Raw genomic sequence first — 19365 nt, forward strand, 5'->3', positions numbered from 1 at the left:
GGGGGAGGGAAAGTACTACAGTTAACGTAACTGCAGACGGCACAGCAAAAACAGATTCTGGTTGTTCAAGGGTCTTCTTGCAAGGGATAAATAAGAAAAAAATCCTGAATAAAATAAAATTTAAAATCTTGATAAGAAAGGATATTTTAAGTGCAAACTATCGATGAGATGTGTAGTGACTTTACATGATTCATTTTGTGAATTCATTCTCTTCAGAGGACACATGAAGGAAATGGCTCTTTAACTCACAGACTTAGCGGGTGAACATGTGGTTGCTGGGGAGGCGGGAGGGGACAATCAGGGAGTCTGGGATGGACACGTACACACTGCTGTATTTAAAATGCATAACCAACAAGGGCCTACGATGTAGCACGGGGAACTCCGCCCACTACGCGGCAGCCTGGCTGAGAAGGCAGTCTGGGGGAGAATGGGTACATGGATGTGTATGGCTGAGGCCCTTCGCTGCTCACCTGAAACTATCCCACCAGTGTTCCTTGGCTACACCCTAATACAAAGTAAAAATATTCTTTAAAAAATGGCTCTATATGTCCCTAACAGAAAGGCCCATATTTATATTTTTTTACTTTATTATTATTAGATTACCCAAATCAGTTATAAAGTGAAAGTCACTCAGTTGTGTCCAACTCTTTGTGACCCCATGGACTATACAGTCCATGGAATTCTCCAGGCCAGAATACTGGAGTGGGTAGCCTTTCCCTTTACCAGGGGATCTTCCCAATCCAATCAGTTACAAAACATTATTAAAATAGCTTAATATTTAAGAGGAGAGTAATTTGCCATTGAAAAACTATAATAAAAATAAGCATTAGAAATGCCATTGTACTACTTAGGCAATTTTAGAAATGAAAATAGAATTCTCTTTTACTTTAAACTTTTATGACCATTTAACAAAGAGGAAAATTTATAAAAAAGACAACGGGGTAGGAATTGGGAAAAGTCAAAGCTTCAGAATAAACTATTAAATTTATAATAGTGTGAAAGTGAAAGAAAGTGAAAGTGAAGTCGCTCAGTTGTGTCCAACTCTTTTCGACCCCATGGACTGTAGCCCACCAGGCTCCTCCATCCATGGGATTCTCCAGGCAAGAGTACTGCAGTGGGTTGCCATTTCCTTTTCCAGAGGATCTTCCCAACCCAGGGATCGAACGCAGGTCTCCCGCATGGCAGGCAGATGCTTTGACCTCAGCTACCAGGGAAACCACATGATAGTGTGAAGCCAGCTCTAAATGTACGAGTATGTCACGTTCTAAAATACCACGCATAAGCAGGATGACAGAGGCTTGGGACATACTTTCTCATTACAGAAAACAGCAATCGTTCATTAACAACATTAACCTAAAAAAGTTCACCTACAACATTGTCTGAAATTAGAGAAGTCTATCCATGGGGCCAAAGCAGCTGCTTCTGAAATTCAGCCCTTCCATGCAGGGTCAGGACAGCTCCCTGGCTGGCTCACTCTGCTCTCACCATATCTGCCCCTCTCCATACCTGAACAATCAGCTATTTATACACACAAGGCCTGCATACTTACTGCTTCATCATACTTTTTCTGTTTTATGTAGTATCTTGCTTTTCTTAAAATGTTGGCCTGTTTAGTATCAGATAGCGACCTATAAAAGAGAAAAAAAAAAGGCTTAGGTTTAAAATGTTTTCTCATTTCAATTATATTTTTGCTTTTTTTTTTGCTTGATTGAAAATAAAAGAATAGAATAGTGAAAATTGAGAAAGAGGGAAAGAAACAAACTCTGAGCCAAACTGTATCTTTGCTGGTTATCTGAACTCTCCCGAGAAATAGTTTATAGTTAAATTTGGTTTTCTGGACTCAAAGTTGCAACTGCCAAACTCCACTTAAAACAGTCACACAACACGTCACTGGAAGAAATGGAATGCTCTGGCTAACAAAGAAAAGTATGATTAGATCAATAGAATCAGTGAAACAGCAAACGAGTGATGTGCGTTACAACACTCAGCCCTCTCACGCTAGTGGTAGATGTAACAGACAGGGCGGATTCATTACCCTATCTTGTGTCCCTGGGGGTTCCCCTGTGGCTCAGCTGGGAAAGAACCCACCTGTAGTGCAGGAGACCCTGGCTAGATTCCTGGGTCGGGAAGACCTGCTGGAGAAGGGATGGGCTACCCACTCCAGAATTCTTGGGCTTCCCTTGTGGCTCAGCTGGTAAAGAATCTGCCTGCAATGTGGGAGGCTTGGGTTCAGTTGTCCCTGAGCCAGACAGGGCCCGACAGTTTTCATTATCAAAGAGAGCTGGGCAGAGCTTAACCAGCAAGTAGTCAGTCAAAAATCTGAATCGATTTGCAATTTTGGTACTCTACCATATACTTTTTTGGTTTCCCTATCTTTCATTTCTCTTTCTACCGTTTCCCTACCCTGTTTTACCACAGTAAAAACCTTAAAGACACAGGAACAACACTCCTAATACTGCATAAGTAATTTTTAAATAAGTATAAACACAAAATTGAACACAAACTGCTTAACTAGAATCTACATTCCTAAAGTGCATACCTTTACATTATAAAAGTGTAAAAATGTTGAAGAATGTATTAGGTCAGATCATATGACGCTGATGTTTCTGTACGTCAAAAACTACTAAAAATTTTTTGACAATTTCATATAGCTCAACATATAATCACTTGTCTTTTTTCTACTTGGTTTCAGTAGCTTCTAAAGAGGTAAGATGGTGACTTGCAGGAAAGTCCTCTTTACGCATTGTTATTAATTTGGGTGGGTCACAGACATCTTTCAGGATCTGAAACTCACTCCAGAGTTTTCAAAATAAACATGATTCAAAATCTTACATAAGATTTTAAGAAAATTCAAGAACCATAGAAACTCATCTATGAGCTCCCTCGAGTTCTGTACAGACCCCTGACTAAGAAGAATCCGTGCCCACTTCGAGGAATCTCAGATCCTCCAACTCATGGGAACCCACACACTCTGTCAGGGCTTCCCTGTAGCTCATATGGTAATGAATCTGCCTGCCATGCAGGAGACCTGGATTCGATCCCTGGGTGAGGAAGATCCTCTGGAGAAGGGGATGGCAACCCACTCCAGTAACCTTGCCTGGAGAACCCATGGACAGAGCAGCCTGGGGGCTGCAGTCTGTGGGTAGCAAAGAGTCAGACATGACCGAACGACTAACACTACTGTTAAACACTTCGCCAGACTGGAGGAAGATCCCGGGACTCACTGGGATTTGGAGGAAAAGGTACCAGGAAGCAGGAATTCATGAAGAAATATAAGTTACTTCAAAATGTTGCCATGACCCAGTTCTCTGTCTTTCAGACGCCTCGCAGTTTGGAATATCTTCTTAAAAGTCTCAGAAATGGAATTACTGGGCCAAAGGGCACAGGCACTCATTGAAGGCTACATCTAAGATGTAATTCCAAAGTTCTAAAGAAACCTCCTAAGATGATCTCCCTTCTCCTTGTTCTAATCCACTCCACATCCTAAAATCTTCTAATGAACTTGAAATTGAGATGGGCATCTTATTGTCTACTTCATCAGTTCTAAACTTCCTGGACTACTGATGACCATCTCCTTCTATTCTATTTAATTTCCTGTTATCCCAAATATAAACTCAGCTTTATAAAATGGTTAAGCTTTTCAATCATCACCTATCTCGCATTCACGTCTGAGTTATTATTCATAAGGATCCTCTTGTCTCTGCTTTCCAAAATCAAATCTGCATCATCGTTTATGACCCACTCCAAATCTCACCTCACGCCATTAGCACTTTAGTGTGGTCTAATCACCAATTCATTTCTCTCCAACTAAATTTTAACCTCCGTGCAGGCCGTTAATTATTTTCATTAATATGAATAATGCTTAGGAAAGTGCAAAGCACATCAATCAATATATCTTAATTGATTAAAGTGCCATCAAAATATCGCAGACCTAAAACAGGAAGAGAACAGAGGCGTGCTCGCTGCTCTTTTGAAAGCACCTAACACTTTCTAAAAAGAGGGGAAAAGCTTGTCCAGAAATTAATTCCTGGACATCAGAATGTTCATTAAAATGTTCTAAACAAACCTCACTGGAGCATTATGACATTAAAGACTCTTATTCCCCATGTAATTTGTTTTTTAGTTTTCTGTTAAGTTGAGAAGGATACAAAATAAGTCTTAGTATCACGTATTTTAAATATAAAGAAACTTTATGAAAAATGGAAAGTCTAGAATTAAGGTACGATATTTTAACATCATGGAAAAAAAGACAAAACAAATAACAACAATAAGCTAAGTGGGGGGTTGGCAAGGAAGTAGTCAAAGGAGCAGCACATATGAATTACAGTGGAGAAGGGGTCTGTGTGCTCCGTACAGGTGAATCTTGAAAATCAAACTGAACAGAAAAAGGAGAACTGTAAAAAAAAAAAAAAAGAACAGATTTTAAAAATGGGGATTCAATGATATTACACCATTTTATTTAAGAGAAAGAAGATCTAAAGAAATATGGTAAAATGTTGACGTTTCTAAAACCTGGATTGTAGGCACAAAGATTTTTATTATAGTCTTTATTCTTCTCAGTGTGAAGAGTTTCATAATTAAAATCGAAAAGATGTTAGCAAAAGGGATATATACACAGACGTACGTGTGCACTCAAGATGCACCTACAGACACGAGAGACTGCAGCCTTGCCCACAGGAGCAAAGGCTGTGAAGGGCGGAGCACAGGCACGGGGACGTCCCGTGGTCATCTGTGTGGTTTTTTATTGTGGAGATGCATTAATTTCTCATTCATATTTGATGAGCCAGATTTTTTAAATAAAATAATTAACATTAAAATTTAACCACAGCTTGATGGAAAAACTCAGGCATGCCAATGCTCCCACCAGTAACAATCTGAAAGCCTGACCAAACAAAAGAGGGTGGGACTAACGGAGAGAGCAGCATGGAGACGCATGTATCACCGTGTGGAAGTTAGACAGCCAGTGGGAATTCGCTGTCTGACGCACGGAGCTCAAATCCGGGGCTCTGTGGCAACCTAGAGGGGTGGGATGGGGTGGCATGCGGGAGGAGGGTTCCAGAGGAGGGACATACATGCGGCTGACTCCTGCTGAGGCATGGCAGAGACAACACAGTGTTGTAACTAGCCTCCGATTACCTTCTTTAAATAAAATTTTTAAAAATAAATAAATTTAAAGATACTGGAGAGCTAGCAGACCATCAAGAATTGAAGAGCTGGGAGCCTAGGGAGAAGAAAACCACACAGAAGGAAACCAACATTCTACAAACTGTGACCCTTTGAACATCCCGATACCAGGAAAAACACTGAGAGCCTGGGCAGACAGCCGCTGCTGAGACCCAGAGTCCAGCAAAGCCCCCGGCAATGTGACCAGACTGCAGAGACAAAAATGCGGCAGCCCATGCAGCCAGGACTTGGGGACCCAAAAGAGAATGAAACAAATAAAGACTAAAGAGAATAAAATAAATTAAAAGACAAGAGAATAAAAATATACGACGTTCATTCTGGATTTTTAAAAAAGACATGAAAAGAAAGCTATCTGGAATTACTTTACCTACTTTAATACAGATTTTGAAGTGAAGTCTGAAGATGAATGAGAGGAGTTTTGTAAGAAGAATTTATACGTGGAAAACTCAGATAAAAAAACAGAGGCCAAGTCCTGGTAAGAGGGGAGATGAACTTTAACATCAAGTTTTAAAAGAATCTATTATCAACATGTTAAGCTTAGCTAAAAAGTAAAAGAGGATATAAATATTAGTTGTGCACGTTTCTTTGCTGTGCTTGCTATTGTTCCATTCTTCTCATGTAGTTGTTTGAATGCTGTAGAAGAAACTAAATCACGTTTCAGGATTAACACGAATTTCATCATCAGTTTTTCAGGGTAAACTAGTATTTGGAGAGTGAAATCGCTTTAAAAGGCTACCCTTTGAAGTATTACATCTTATCCACTCACATTTTTATTACAAAGATATTTCACTTGCTTTAGAGATCTACCTAATGATATTTAGAACATTCTTTTTTAGAATATCTATTTAAAGGACATTATCAAGAAGACAAAGACAGAAAAAGCGGGATAAAAAATTATTTCTAGAACAATCAGCATTCCTTTAGACTGACCAATGATGTAGAAGCTTATATTATATTTCATGTCACAATAAGGTAAATATTTTCCTATGTAGGTATATGATGTATAAAAGTTACTCTTTTAATGATTATTTTGAGTTTAAGGTAGAAAATTACACTTACAGTAAATAGTAAGTCAGACAGATGAAGTGGTAGAAAGATTCACATTAAAACCAATATTTAAATTTGCTCTAAGGTAGAAATGAGAAGTTTTTTTAAAGCTAAAGCAAATGAAGTATTATTAAGTATTAGAGGAACATGTGGAGAAGGCAATGGCACCCCACTCCAGTACTCTTGCCTGAAAATCCCATGGGCGCAGGAGCCTGGTGGGCTGCAGTCCATGGGGTGGCAAAGACTCGGACACGACTGAGCGACTTCACTTTCACTTTTCATTTTCATGCATTGGAGAAGGCAATGGCAACCCACTCCAGTGTTCTTGCCTGGAGAATCCCAGGGACGGGGGAGCCTGGTGGGCTGCCGTCTATGGGGTCCGCACAGAGTCGGACACGACTGAAGCGACCTAGCAGCAGCAGCAGCAGCAGCAGCAGCAGCAGAGGAACAATGGAAACAGAAACGACTGAAGCCTTAATATTAAAATACCCTGAGGTGAACAACTATCCCTTATAATCCTTATAATTTTTTTTTCAACTAAACTGAGGCACTTCTGAGAGCAGCATGAAAATGAATAAAGGAAATAGCATCTAAGCGAAGGAAGCCCCGATCACTGGCCGCTGCTCGCCGAGCCGGGCAGGAGGAAAGGTGTCCTCCCGGCCCAGCAAGAGCGCGCGCCGCCCCGCCGCCAAGGAGGAGCCGCGCAGCCCTGCCCGAGCCCTCCCTTCCGTTGCGGCACGCCCCTCCTCCGCTCTACAGGTGCGCCTACGCTTCACCATTGTCTGCTTGTTCCAAGTTGCAATTCTCTGCTATTCCAAGATAAACTCCTTTTGCTGGTTTAAAAAAAAAAAAATGGTCTAAGGGAGGACCTTTAATCTGTATCAGACTGAAAGAAATGTAAAAAAATACATATCTTTTATTATTTTAGTGGAAAAAACATATTGAAATATTTTCTTAACATTTATTTCCGCTCCCTGAATTTATATGGTGATTTTTAAGTAAAATATATTAACAAAATGTTTTGGCTTCAAATGGCAAGATATTAATATACTATCCCAGGTGGATAACCCACCTGCCAATGCAGGAGACTTAAAGACACCTGGGTTCAATTCCTGGGTTGGGAAGATCCCCCAGGAGGAGGGCATGGCAGCCGCCTCCAGCATCCCTTGGACAGAGGGGCCGGGTGGGCTGCAGCCCAGGGGGTCGCAAAGACTGAAGCAGCAAAAGCACACAGCACAATATAATGTCTCCTTCCCGTCTCCATTTTTTCCTATGCTATCTCTTAAGAGACCTTTCTTATTTCATGGAATTTTTTTTAATTTTTTTTTTTTTTACTCTGGCCTCTATAGTACACAATTTTCAAATAGGGTATGTTTTTCCTCCAAGTCACCTTCGCAGGCAAACTACTTTTTCTAGTCATGCAGCCCCACCTGCTGGTCACTTCTAGGCATAGCCTCAGGGTCCATTAGACCCAATTTTAGTTTTGAGGGGTTTTTTTGAGCAGTTCTATCTGTCATGAGCATTTCATGATTTTTATTCTTCCTTGGAGGTCTTTAAAATATATAAGAAAATAAAATTTACTTACTTTTAAATAACAGAATAAAATGCTGCTTAGTCGCTTCAGTCGTGTCCAACTCTGTGCAACCCTATGGACTGCAGCCCTCCAGGCTCCTCTGTCCATGGGATTCTCCAGATGAGAAGACTGGAGTAGGTTGCTATGCCCTCCTCCAGGGGATCTTCCCCGCCCAGGGATCGAACCCGGGTCTCCTGCACTGCAGGCAGAGTCTTTACCACTGAGCCACCAGGGAACATGTGGATCCACTGGCCCCTTTAACAAGTTTAAGATGTAAGATTCTAGCAATCTTGTTTTTCTGAATCTTGATGATACATTTACTATTTCATCACCCTAAGAACTATGACATTATTCATCAATTACTCATGCTAAAAAAGACTAAATAAGACAACGGAAGAATGGTAAAGAGACATTAATAAACCAAAATCTAGTGATGCTGGTGAAATTGATCACCTGAGCAAAATCTCAAGACTGAATTTTCAGTTCTCAATACCTCAGAGATAAATTTTCTCACACGTACCAATGAGTGAACAATATATTTATAAGAAGAAAAAAAGAAATACAGTACTTATTCAAGAAGGAAGGATTTCATTGAACAATTACTTGTAACAAGAACCTGAGTGAGTGAGTGATAGTCGCTCAGTCTGTCTGACTCTTTGCGACCCCATGGACTGTAGCCTGTCAGGCTCCTCCGTCCATGGAATTCTCCAGGCAAGAATACTGGAGTGGGTTGCTATTTCCTTCTCCTGGGGATCTTCCCAACCCAGGGACTGAACCCGGGTCTCCCACATTGCCAGCAGTCACCAGGGAAGCTCTGTTGTACAAAAAGAATGTGTAACCTCAGTATACTTTCATCTTTTATAATGTTTATGTGCCAATAATTATATTGTAGTTTCAAAGCAGACAATGTTGACATTAGGTGAATATATAAAGGTGACTGAAAGAGATGTGTAGAAATGAAAAAAAACTCATTGGAATAGAGAAAATTAAAGAACCCATTGTACTCAAATGATAAATGATGATAACTGTTTTTCCTGGTATACCGAGCATCTGTAATACGAAAAACAGGATACTACTCATAATATTTAGAAATAAAATATCTAGGAATAAAATAATGAGAAATGTATATTGGGTGAAGAATGATAAAATTTTACTTAGGGATATAACAGAAGATATAAATAAATAATATTCAATACTGTAAAAAATGTCAATTCTCTCCAACTGCTTCCTAAGTATATTAAAATAACTAAAGAATTTTATATACAACTGAACATGATTCTAAAATTTATATGAAAGAAGAAACTTCTTTTTTATCTGTGCCCATAGACTGCATGACTTTATGATTCATGCCAATGATTAAAGTATCTATCTTTTAAATCACTTTAATATTCACCATTTTTATTACTTATCTATTTTGCTGCGTTGCACAGCTTGCATACTTTTAGTTCCCCGCCAGGGATGGAGCCTGGCCCACATCAGGGAAGCACCAGGCCCCAACCACTGTGCCACCAGGGGATTTTCTATTTTTTATTTCTTTTTAAATTATATTTTATAAAAGCTATATATATTAATATATTTGGGCTTCCCAGGTGGCATTAGTGGTAAAGAAGCCAACAGTCAATGCAGAAGACATAAGAGACACGGGTTCAATCCCTGGGTTGGGAAGATCCTTTGGAGAAGGAAATGGCTACCCACTCCAGTATTCTTGCCTGGAGAATCCTATGGACAGAGGAGCCTGGCAGGCTACAGTCCATAGGGTAGCAAAGAGTTGAACACGACTAAAGAAAATTCTGAAAGACATGGAAACACCAGACTACCTGACCTGCTTCCTGAGAGAAATCTGTATGCAGGTCAAAAAGCAACAGTTAGAACTGGACATGGAACATCAGACTGGTTACAAATCCGGAAAGGAGTACGTCAAGGCTATATATGGGTCATGCTGCTTATTTAACTTATATGCAGAGTACATCATGAGAAATGCCAGGCTTGATGAAGCACAAGCTGGAATCAACATTGCCAGGAGAAATATCAATAACCTCAGATATGCAGATGACACCACCCTTATGGCAGAAAGGGAAGAACTAAGGACCTTCTTGATGAAAGTGAAAGAGGAAAGTGAAAACGTTGGCTTAAAACTCAACGTACCGAAAACTAAGATCATGGCATCTGGTCCCATCACTTCATGGCAAATAGATGGGGAAACAATGGAAACAGTGACAGACTTTATTTTTGGGGGCTCCAAAATCACTGCAGATAGTAACTGCAGTCATGAAATTAAATTACACTTGCTCCTTGGAAGAAAAGCTATGACAAATCTAGATAGCATAAAAAAGCAGACATCACTTTGCCAACCAACATCCATCTAGTCAAGGCTATGGTTTTTCCAGGAGTCATGTATGGATGTGAGAGTTGGACTACAAAGAAAACTGAGCACCGAAGAATTGATGCTTTTGAACTGTGGTGTTGGAGAAGACTCTTGGGAGCCCCTTGGACTGCAAGGAGATCCAACCAGTCCATCCTAAAGGAGATCAGTCCTGAATATTCATTGGAAGGACTGATGCTGAAGCTGAAACTCCAATATTTTGGCCACCTAATGCAAAGAACTGACTCATTTGAAAAGACCCTGATGCTGGGAAAGATTGAAGGCAGGAGGAGAAGGGGATGATGGAGGATGAGATGGTTAGATGGCATCACCGACTCGATGGACATGAGTTTGATTAAGCTCCGGGAGTTGGTGATGGACAGGGAGGTGTGGTGTGCTGCAGTCCATGGGGTCGCAAAGAGTCAGACACGACTGAGAGACTGAACTGAACTGAACTGAAAGTGCCTTACACACACACACACACACACACACACACACACACACACATATACACAAATATAATTTTTAATAATAATAAATAGTACAGAGGGGCATAATGACAACCAATAAATCTCTGCCCCATCATTCTCAACTCTCAGCTTCCCAATACAGAAATGAACCCCTCCCTATGTCTGCTCTGACCAAGTTGTCTCCCTCAGTTGTTCCAAATCACGTCACATCTTCGGTTGTCGCACACTGTAAACAAATGTTTCCTTTTCCTAAAGTTTCCATTGCAAGAGGGATGAAGAAATGATGACTTCTAGTGTTTCCTCTAGCTCCTCATCAATCCATATATTACTGAAAATCCATTTCACTTCATTTGAGGTCTACTTGCTGTTCTAATTTGGAAGACTGGCCTCCCCTTTCCTCATTCCTGTACAATTTATCATTCCATGAGGTTTTAGACACATTTCCCATTTTTAAACGATGCACCCTATACTCCTCCTTTTGTAAAGTTTGAGCCACTTTTTGTCTTATGGATAAAACAGCTTCTCAGATACTTCTGAGGATTTCAAGACTTTAATGTTTTTAGTCCTTTGCTATTCCTTCAACTATCTATTTCCTCATAAGTTAATTTTTTATTTTATCTTGGGCTTTTTTGGTCATGCTGCAGGCTTTTGACACGTGGTGCTTTTCAGCCAGAAAAGTTTGCAGGCAGGATGGGTGAGCCAATGGATGAGAATCAGCCCTTCTGTCAGGTCCCCAGCTGACACAAAGCTAGCAGCGGCTGCCAGGCAGGTGCTGAGCTTCAGAGCAGGGCAAGGTCACGGTCAGCTCCCGGGCCGAGGGGAAGAAATCAGGCAACGTGCACTTGAACCTCCTGCAGAAGAGCATCTCCCTGGTAAGTCTTTGTAAGGTTGCTGACCTAAGGTAGCTGTTATTTTCAACGTCCTGTGTATTTTCTTCATACCAAGAATTGATAAAATATTTATTTAGTTATTTATTTAGTTAGGTCTGACTATACTACTGTGTTATTAATAAACAGATGCATATGATATCTATATGATATACTATAGGGAACATTCCAATTGGTGGATTAGAATTCTAACTCTAATTCTAATTGATAAAGACTTGGCTTATAGTCTTTATAAGCATATGTGATGACCTTACAGCTAGGGACACTCTCCAAATGATAATTCTACCTTTGACATATATAATTAGTATAATATTTCACTAACGTTATTATATATATCATTATATTATATAATTAATTTTGGCTTGTGAAATCCTAATTTCGCTTTGTTTTTGCTCCCCTACACACACGCACGCACGCACAGAAGCAAGCTGCCATGCTGACTGGTAATTACGTGATTCCGAGGGTAAACGCTTCTAGTTCACGACTGTTACACCAGTGCTGTGTTGTTGCCGTCGTTCAGTCACTAAGTCGTGTCTGACTCTTTACAGCCCCGTGAACTATATACGCCAGGCTTCTCTGTCCTTCACTATCTCCCTGAGTTTGTTCAAATTCATGTTCATTGAGTCAGTGATGCCATCCAACCATCTCATTCGTATCGTCCTCTTCCCCTCCTGACCTGATCTTTCCGAGCATCAGGGTCTTTTCCAATGAGTCAGCTCTTCACATCATGTGGCCAAAGTACTGGAATTTCAGTTTTAGCATCAGTCCTTCCAATGAATATTCAGGGTTGATTTCCTTTAGGATTGACCACTAGTGCTATATGGAGAAGGAAATGGCAACCTACTCCAGTATTTTTGCCTGAAGAATCCCATGGACAGAAGAGCCTGGCGGGTTAAAGTCCATGGGTTGCAGAGTCAGATACAACTGAAGCGACTCAGCACACACTAGTGCTATAGAAGATGGGTTCCCAGGTGGTGCTAGTGGGAAAGAACCTGCCTGCCAGTGCAGGAGATGCAGGAGACGTGGGTTCGATCCCTGGCTTGGGAAGATCCCCTGGAGGAGGGCACGGCAGCCCCCTGCAGTATTCCTGCCTGGAGAATCCCATGGACAGAGGAGCCTGGTGGGCCACAGTCCATGGGGTCGCAAAGAGTTGGATACACCTGAAGCAACTTAGCACGCTGTGTAAGTTGTCAAAAACGACTCCAGTGAAGTCACGCAATCACATCCCTACTACCCATATTTCAAACAAATTGTATTTATTTTGGTCAAGAGAAAAATCCTTCCTAATTCAATGGGAATCCTTGCTAACTGCACACGACGCCCCAGGAGGCGCCCACCCGAGTGGGTCAGCCAGGTTTTGTCTCAAATAACCCCGTTCCCAGTTCAAGGAAAGCACATCTTTCTGGGATGGGACAATCTGCTCCCCACCAAAACCTGCTCTTCTCTTTGCCCAAGCAGTTGTCAGTGTTTCCCAGAAGTAGACCATTGGCCTTTTCACTTCATACGTTCACCCTAGGCCTCCTACACGTGCAATGGTTTCCACCACCATCTTTATGCTGATGGCTCCGATATCCTCCTAACCAACTCTCATCTCTATCTTGAGATCCAAATCCCTATTTCTAACTAATTCATGTATCTTCAAATGCAAGTTGAGCTCAGTAGCCTCCAGCCTCACCTCTCACGCCAGCTCTCCTTTCTTTCTGTAAGCCAGAATGGCATGAGCATCTCCCTCCTAGGCCAGGCTAAGAGCCACATCCCTCCCCAGTCAAGCCGTGCTGAGTTTATCTCCTTCATGCTTCCTGTCTTTCTACACCCCTGTATCCCCTCTACGAGCCACTCAAAGGTATACAGCACCTGGTTCATTACTTGCAAAACGACAGAAGAGGCTTTCATTTGGTATATGACACTCATGTACACAAAAGAGACAAATTTTCTAAGAACCTAATCTATTGTGTCAAGCATTCAAACTCAATGGAAAATTCTTTCCTACAAGTTAATAAAAAACATAAGAGACTTACTTAAATGGTGTAAACAAAAACGATAAAGTAGCTTCTTTTTTCTGAGTCATTTTTACCTGGGAACCAAGCGTGAAAATATTTTATATTAGATAAGAGAAAAAAATGAACTAATTTCATTTCGAAATACAAATATCCATTAAAATGGTTCTTCAGCGATAGATATAAATGGAATTTTGTGTTAGTATCCTACTTTATAAATATTTAAAGAAAATGTTAATGCTATATAGTACCATTACAACACGCTGAGGATGAAGTATATCAAGCCTGCAAAATGTCATATAATTAAGCTATACTTTTTAACTCTTAGGAAACAAAATAAGCCATGCTGCATTAACAGTATTATGAATAACAGCAAGTTTCAGTAAAATGGTCATTTCTTTAAGTTGTTAATGCAAATAATATACGCAGAACGACATGAAATGCTGCAATCTCTAAAACTACTTCTACAAGGCAGAGTCCATTGACAGAGACTTGGTTTGTAGTCTTTATAAGCATATGTGATATCTACCAATTCGGGACGCTCCTCAGAGCTAATTCTACACCCTCAAACTGATTCATGAAAAGTGCATCTCAGAAATGTGAAACTTCAGGACACTAGTCAAATACAAACAATTTAAAGATAATAAATAATGAAAATCATTTCTTAAAATGCAAAATCAAATATTTCCACAAGATACACTCAGTTTTAAAATTGGAATCATGTCCATATTTGTGTGTGGCCTTGTTTTACCTTGAACTGCTCAAGAATCTGTACCGCATTTGTAAACATGCTCTCTGCTTTGAAGAGATCAGAGGTATTAAGCATATCCACAGGAATGATTCCCTGTAAATAATAAACACTGGTTTAATATTAGCACTAACAAAGCTCAGGTTATTCTTATGAAACAAAACAGACTTACAAGGGAAGCAATAGAGATAAGACATAGGGACAAATAAATTCTTAGAATAATTAAAAAATATTTTTTTAAATCGTAACTGAAAAATGTTCTATTACTTTTCTCACAAAATACATATAATAAAATAAATAAAGCAAAAGAGATGAATTCAGTCCAATAAAACCTAAAATTTATCAAAAGATTGCTACATGGCAGGCAGTGCACTAAATGCTCTGCACACACGAAACGCTACTGTGGCGGGCCACAGCCAGCACACTAAAAAAAAGACATAAGAAAACAGGAGTGTGCTCTCAGGGCTTAGCTGCTAAATCTGTCCAGCTCTTGTGACCCCACAGACTGTAGCCCACCAGGCTCCTCTGTCTATGAGATTTTCCAGGCAATACTGAAGTGGTTTGCCATTTCCTTCTCCAGGGGATCTTCTCGACCCAGGGATCGAACCCGGGTTCTCCTGCACTGAAGGCAGGTTCCTTACCGACTGAGTGACCACGGAAGCTCCACACTGTTACACTGTATGTAAAAGTGAGGCTGTTTTCTGCAACTCTGGTTTCAGTTACAGACACACACACACCTTTATGACTACAGGGGTCAAAGGACAGAGCTCTGAGGCAGATGATATTAGTTTTTTAAACTTTGAGCTGAAGGGCTAAAAAGAATGGCTGATGGGAATGGATTCTGTTTGTCTTTTAGGTTTTCAGCTTCCAGCTCCCATCTTAAAAACATTTCCATTGGAAGCTGAGATATTAGATGGAGCATAGTGGGTCTAACGAGGTCCCCTGCCTTCCCATACTGAAGGGTAGACAAGTAATCCAGGCTGGACCACTCAAATGCTAATAAACACTGGAATTTGAAGCTTTAGGGTCAAGGAACAGACGGTGCAACAGGCACAGTGCGGGTCGGTGACCCTGCAGACTGGCTCTGCCAAGGAACTGCAGTGACTTTCTTTGTCCTGAGTCTCTGGAGCACTGATCTAGCAAACCAGCAACATCTTTGTAATAAATTTTCTTTAAATGGATTCAGAAGCACATAAAAAGTAAATTTTACTGTACGATAATTTTTCTTTTATTCTGAGAGTTGATAAGAAAATTGTACTCTTTACCACTGAATTAAGAGGGAAGGGAACTCCAATAAGAGCTGCCATCAACGGTGCAACATCAGCCTGCAAACAGAAGAAGTTAAATCTAAGACAGCGACAGATCAACAAGGACATTAAGTAATTTAATTTGTATAACTGTATTTTGAAAGATAACCATGATATCCATTTTAATCCATTATCATCAAATACTTATTCCATGCACAGTAGATATTGATCTCTAAAAAAATGTCATTTGCTAGAGGTACATGAACGTATGAAAATCTAAATTTGAAATCACTAGGAGCCCCCAAAGTAAAACATATAAAACAGAAAAGTCACTTATTCTACAAGTTAAAAGCCTGACCACCTAATGTAACAGTTTTTGGGTATTATGACAAGGATGCGTACTAGACAGAAAATAAACAGCAAAAGTAGACTTCAACTAGATATATATATACACATATATTATATATTAATTAAAGAAACAATACAGCAGAAGGAGGTTGGCTGGCCAGTCAGTGACGTCTAGAAAAAGGCATCAAACAGGATAAGAGGCTCTTTAGACACAAGTCCTCGAGCACGGCTTTGGAGGCCTGGAGAACCCCAGGGACGGGGAGCCTGGCGGGCTGCCGTCTATGGGGTCGCACAGAGTCAGACATGACTGAAGAGACTTAGCAACAGCAGCAGCAGCTCCAGGTCCAAGTGTCCAGAAGAGCGGTCCACGCATCCAGTCTCCATGGCCTCACCTCCCTATCCGTCCTTGGGCTGCTCTAACTTGTTTTCACTCTTTATCATCCTGTAGACTGCACTCACTACAGAACTAATAACCTCCATTTTCTACATCTAATTGATTGCTTTTGTATTAGTCCCAATAATGTTTCAGGCAATCAAGTGCTTGGCTGTCAGAATGCCCAATTTCAAACACTTTGCTTGTGATCTCTGAGACCTTGGGCAGGTTATTTCAACTCTCCAATGCTTCAGTTTTCCTTGTCAGTTAAAAATTAAATAAAAGTTTCTCCCTTACAGAATTACGGCATGATCCAATGAGACAATTTATAAAGTACTAGTGTGTAATAATCCCACACTAACCAGCAGCTGCAGACGCTGCTGTGATTATAATGATCCGACCACTCGGCACTGTGCAGACCACCCCCTCTGGGTCTCTGTAACCCCGCAGTTCGAGTCTCCAGTCTCCTACTTTCTCAGTTCAGTTCATTCAGTCACTCAGTCGTGTCCGACTCTTTGCGACCCCATGGACTGCAACACGCCAGGCTCCCTGTCCATCACCAACTCCCAGAGTCCACCCAACCTCACATCCTTTGAGTCGATGATGCCATCCAACCATCTCGTCCTCTGTTGTTCCCTTCTCCTCCTGCCCTCAATCTTTCCCAGCATCAGGGTCTTTTCCAATGACTCAGCTCTTCACTTCAGGTGGCCAAAGTACTGGAGTTTCAGCTTCAGCATCAGTCCTTCCAATGAACATTCAGAGCTGACTTCTCAAGCCCTCATTTAAAGTTGGAGTTTCGTCCCAGGCTCTCAGTCTGTCTCACTTTCACCATCTATGTCCTCTTTACCAAGCCCCATCTCACAGAAAACTGACAACACCCCTGGCCGCCTGATTGCACCCTCTCCTTCCCCAGCCTCCACTGCTGGCCTCTGAATTGTCCTCCAACAGAGAGACGACCCTGTCGTAAAACCTCAGATCATGCCACCCCCCAGGCTTCAAACACTAGGAGGGCTTCCCCCAACTTAAGGATGAACTCCACAGGCCCACGAGGCCCTGCACGGTCTAGCGTCTGCCTTCCGCCTCCCACTGAACCACGGTGTCTGTGCTCTGTTCACCCGCCTTCTTCAGGGTCCTTTGAAGTGGCATGTGCCCCTCCCAGATCTCTGGGCACCCGCTGCCCCTTGGCCTGCGAAGCTCCCGCCTCCTGCCCTGGCCTGGCCTCCTCTACTCAGGCTCAGTCTCAGCTCAGGCCTCAGTTTCTCAGGAAGCCTTTGCTGACCACACAGCCCACCGGACAGATCTGCTCTACGCCTTCATGGCTTCCCAGGCCTCCTCTGCTGCACTTATCACCGCTATAATTTCACATTTATTTGTATGATAAGTAAAGATAAATGTAAAATTTATCTTATTCCTAAACTATAAGCTTCCTAGGGGAGGGACTGTGTCTCTTTTTTCTTCACCATTATAGCTGTCACATGAAGTTTAATGTTAGTATGTCAATGCTGAGTGTCAGTGCTAATGTTTGCACAGGGCTTAAACATACTGCAGACGCAGAACGACACTGGCGGAAGGGATGACTGCAGAACTCTCATCTAATGCAGGTCTGAAGCGGCGTTCAGAGAGCAATGGCATTCACTGTTTGATTACAATCCAGTCTGGCTATAAATAATACATGCTCTTATTTTATGAACTTCAAGATATTCCTATCCCTCTGACAGTGGTTTTTATTGCAAATTAATAGACTGCTATCCAATTCTACACATTTTCATTTGCTTGGGTAATAAGCATTCATCTGGAGAGATGAGACCATTCTTAATATGCTGAGAAAGAAAAGGTTTCTGTAAGCACACAGCTGAAAATGAGACCCCAGGCCTTGGTTAATCCTCCACAGTAAGGAAATCCAGCTTCTGAGGTGAACGTGTGAGGTGACCTGGAGGAGGTGTAAGATATTCCTGCCATTCTGGAGGACACACACCAACGATACCATGCCTTTCACTTGCAGACAGCTATCTACATAGCACAAGAAAATTATGTGCTTCCTACCTCAGGTGAGGCTGCCAGTCTAACTATTCGATCGGCCGGTGCTGTCCTGTGGTGTAAGGTCTCCTACAGTGTAAGGATTCCTATAATGTAAGGTGAGGCTGCCGGTCTAACTATTCGATTGGCCGGCACTGTCCTGTGATGTAAGGTCTCCTACACTGTAAGGATCCCATAATGTCAGGTTTCTAATCTATATACTCTTGTCACTTTTTCCCACTGCATTTGTAAAAATTTGGGGGTAGAATTAAAGATAAAACTTGTGTTAATAAAAGAGAAACAGTAACTGACACACTAAGAGGAAAGAAACCCACCACGGGGTTTTATTAGATCTGTGCTGAAAGCAACTGAGCAAGGCGCCCATGACAAAAAAGCCTCACAAATGTAACAGGCGTGCACATTTCAATTTGCATCATAAGTCTGTAATTAGCCAGTGGTATTTGGAGGAAGTCTTCTCCTTTCAGTTTTATTTGAGGCTGCTTTATTTTGCCAAAAAAGGATTACTCGGGGTGAAAATATTCACACTAGCAGGATTTCTCTTAGTAAATGAAATGTTTTAGAAAAATCTTTTATCATCTTTAATACAATTTTCTTTCCCAGATTTTTTTGTTCTAAACTTCTTATAGGAGAGAAAATTAAATTTGAACATGATTAAATATAATGAATACCTGATTAATATCTTGTCTCTTCCAATTCTCCAACTTCCATTCTGAAAGATACAAATAAACATAAGTGCTGATGTTAAGAATTAAAAAAAAAAGAAGTTATTTTATTATTACAGGTGGTCAATGGAAAAACAAAGTATTGGGACAGTCGATTTTAAGCCAAGTATGAACCACAAGGGTGCTAAAAAGGCAGAGCTGCAAACTTTTTTAAACTAGAATTTTAAAAGAGTAACTCAATAAAATATATTTGATGTTTTCTGTAATAGTTTATTAAACTTCCAAAATGCTCATTAGGGGATAATTGTTTCAAAACATCAAAAGGCTAAGGAAGGAAAGATGGAAGCAAAAGGCACAATGATAACAGCTGTCACACGACAGCAGCGACAGTCCCGCTCCGATTACTAAGGCAGCCGACCGTCCGGTAGGC

At 41.0% G+C, this 19365-nt stretch overlaps 1 protein-coding gene across 3 annotated transcripts in view; it reads right to left on the bottom strand.

Annotated features, from left to right (window-relative positions):
* PIGN (phosphatidylinositol glycan anchor biosynthesis class N) overlaps positions 1-19365 on the bottom strand; it is a 105284-nt gene that overhangs the window by 62320 nt on the left and 23599 nt on the right. For all 3 annotated transcript variants that reach the window (XM_061400365.1, XM_061400366.1, XM_061400367.1), the window contains 5 exons: positions 18942-18982; positions 15534-15593; positions 14272-14364; positions 13542-13597; positions 1550-1628 (listed from right to left, as the gene is read on the bottom strand). In XM_061400365.1, the coding sequence (XP_061256349.1) occupies positions 1550-1628; positions 13542-13597; positions 14272-14364; positions 15534-15593; positions 18942-18982 (329 nt within the window). The remainder of the gene's footprint in view (positions 1-1549; positions 1629-13541; positions 13598-14271; positions 14365-15533; positions 15594-18941; positions 18983-19365) is intronic.

The sequence above is a fragment of the Bos javanicus genome, chromosome 24, assembly GCF_032452875.1.
Source record: "Bos javanicus breed banteng chromosome 24, ARS-OSU_banteng_1.0, whole genome shotgun sequence".
NCBI lineage: Eukaryota > Metazoa > Chordata > Mammalia > Artiodactyla > Bovidae > Bos > Bos javanicus.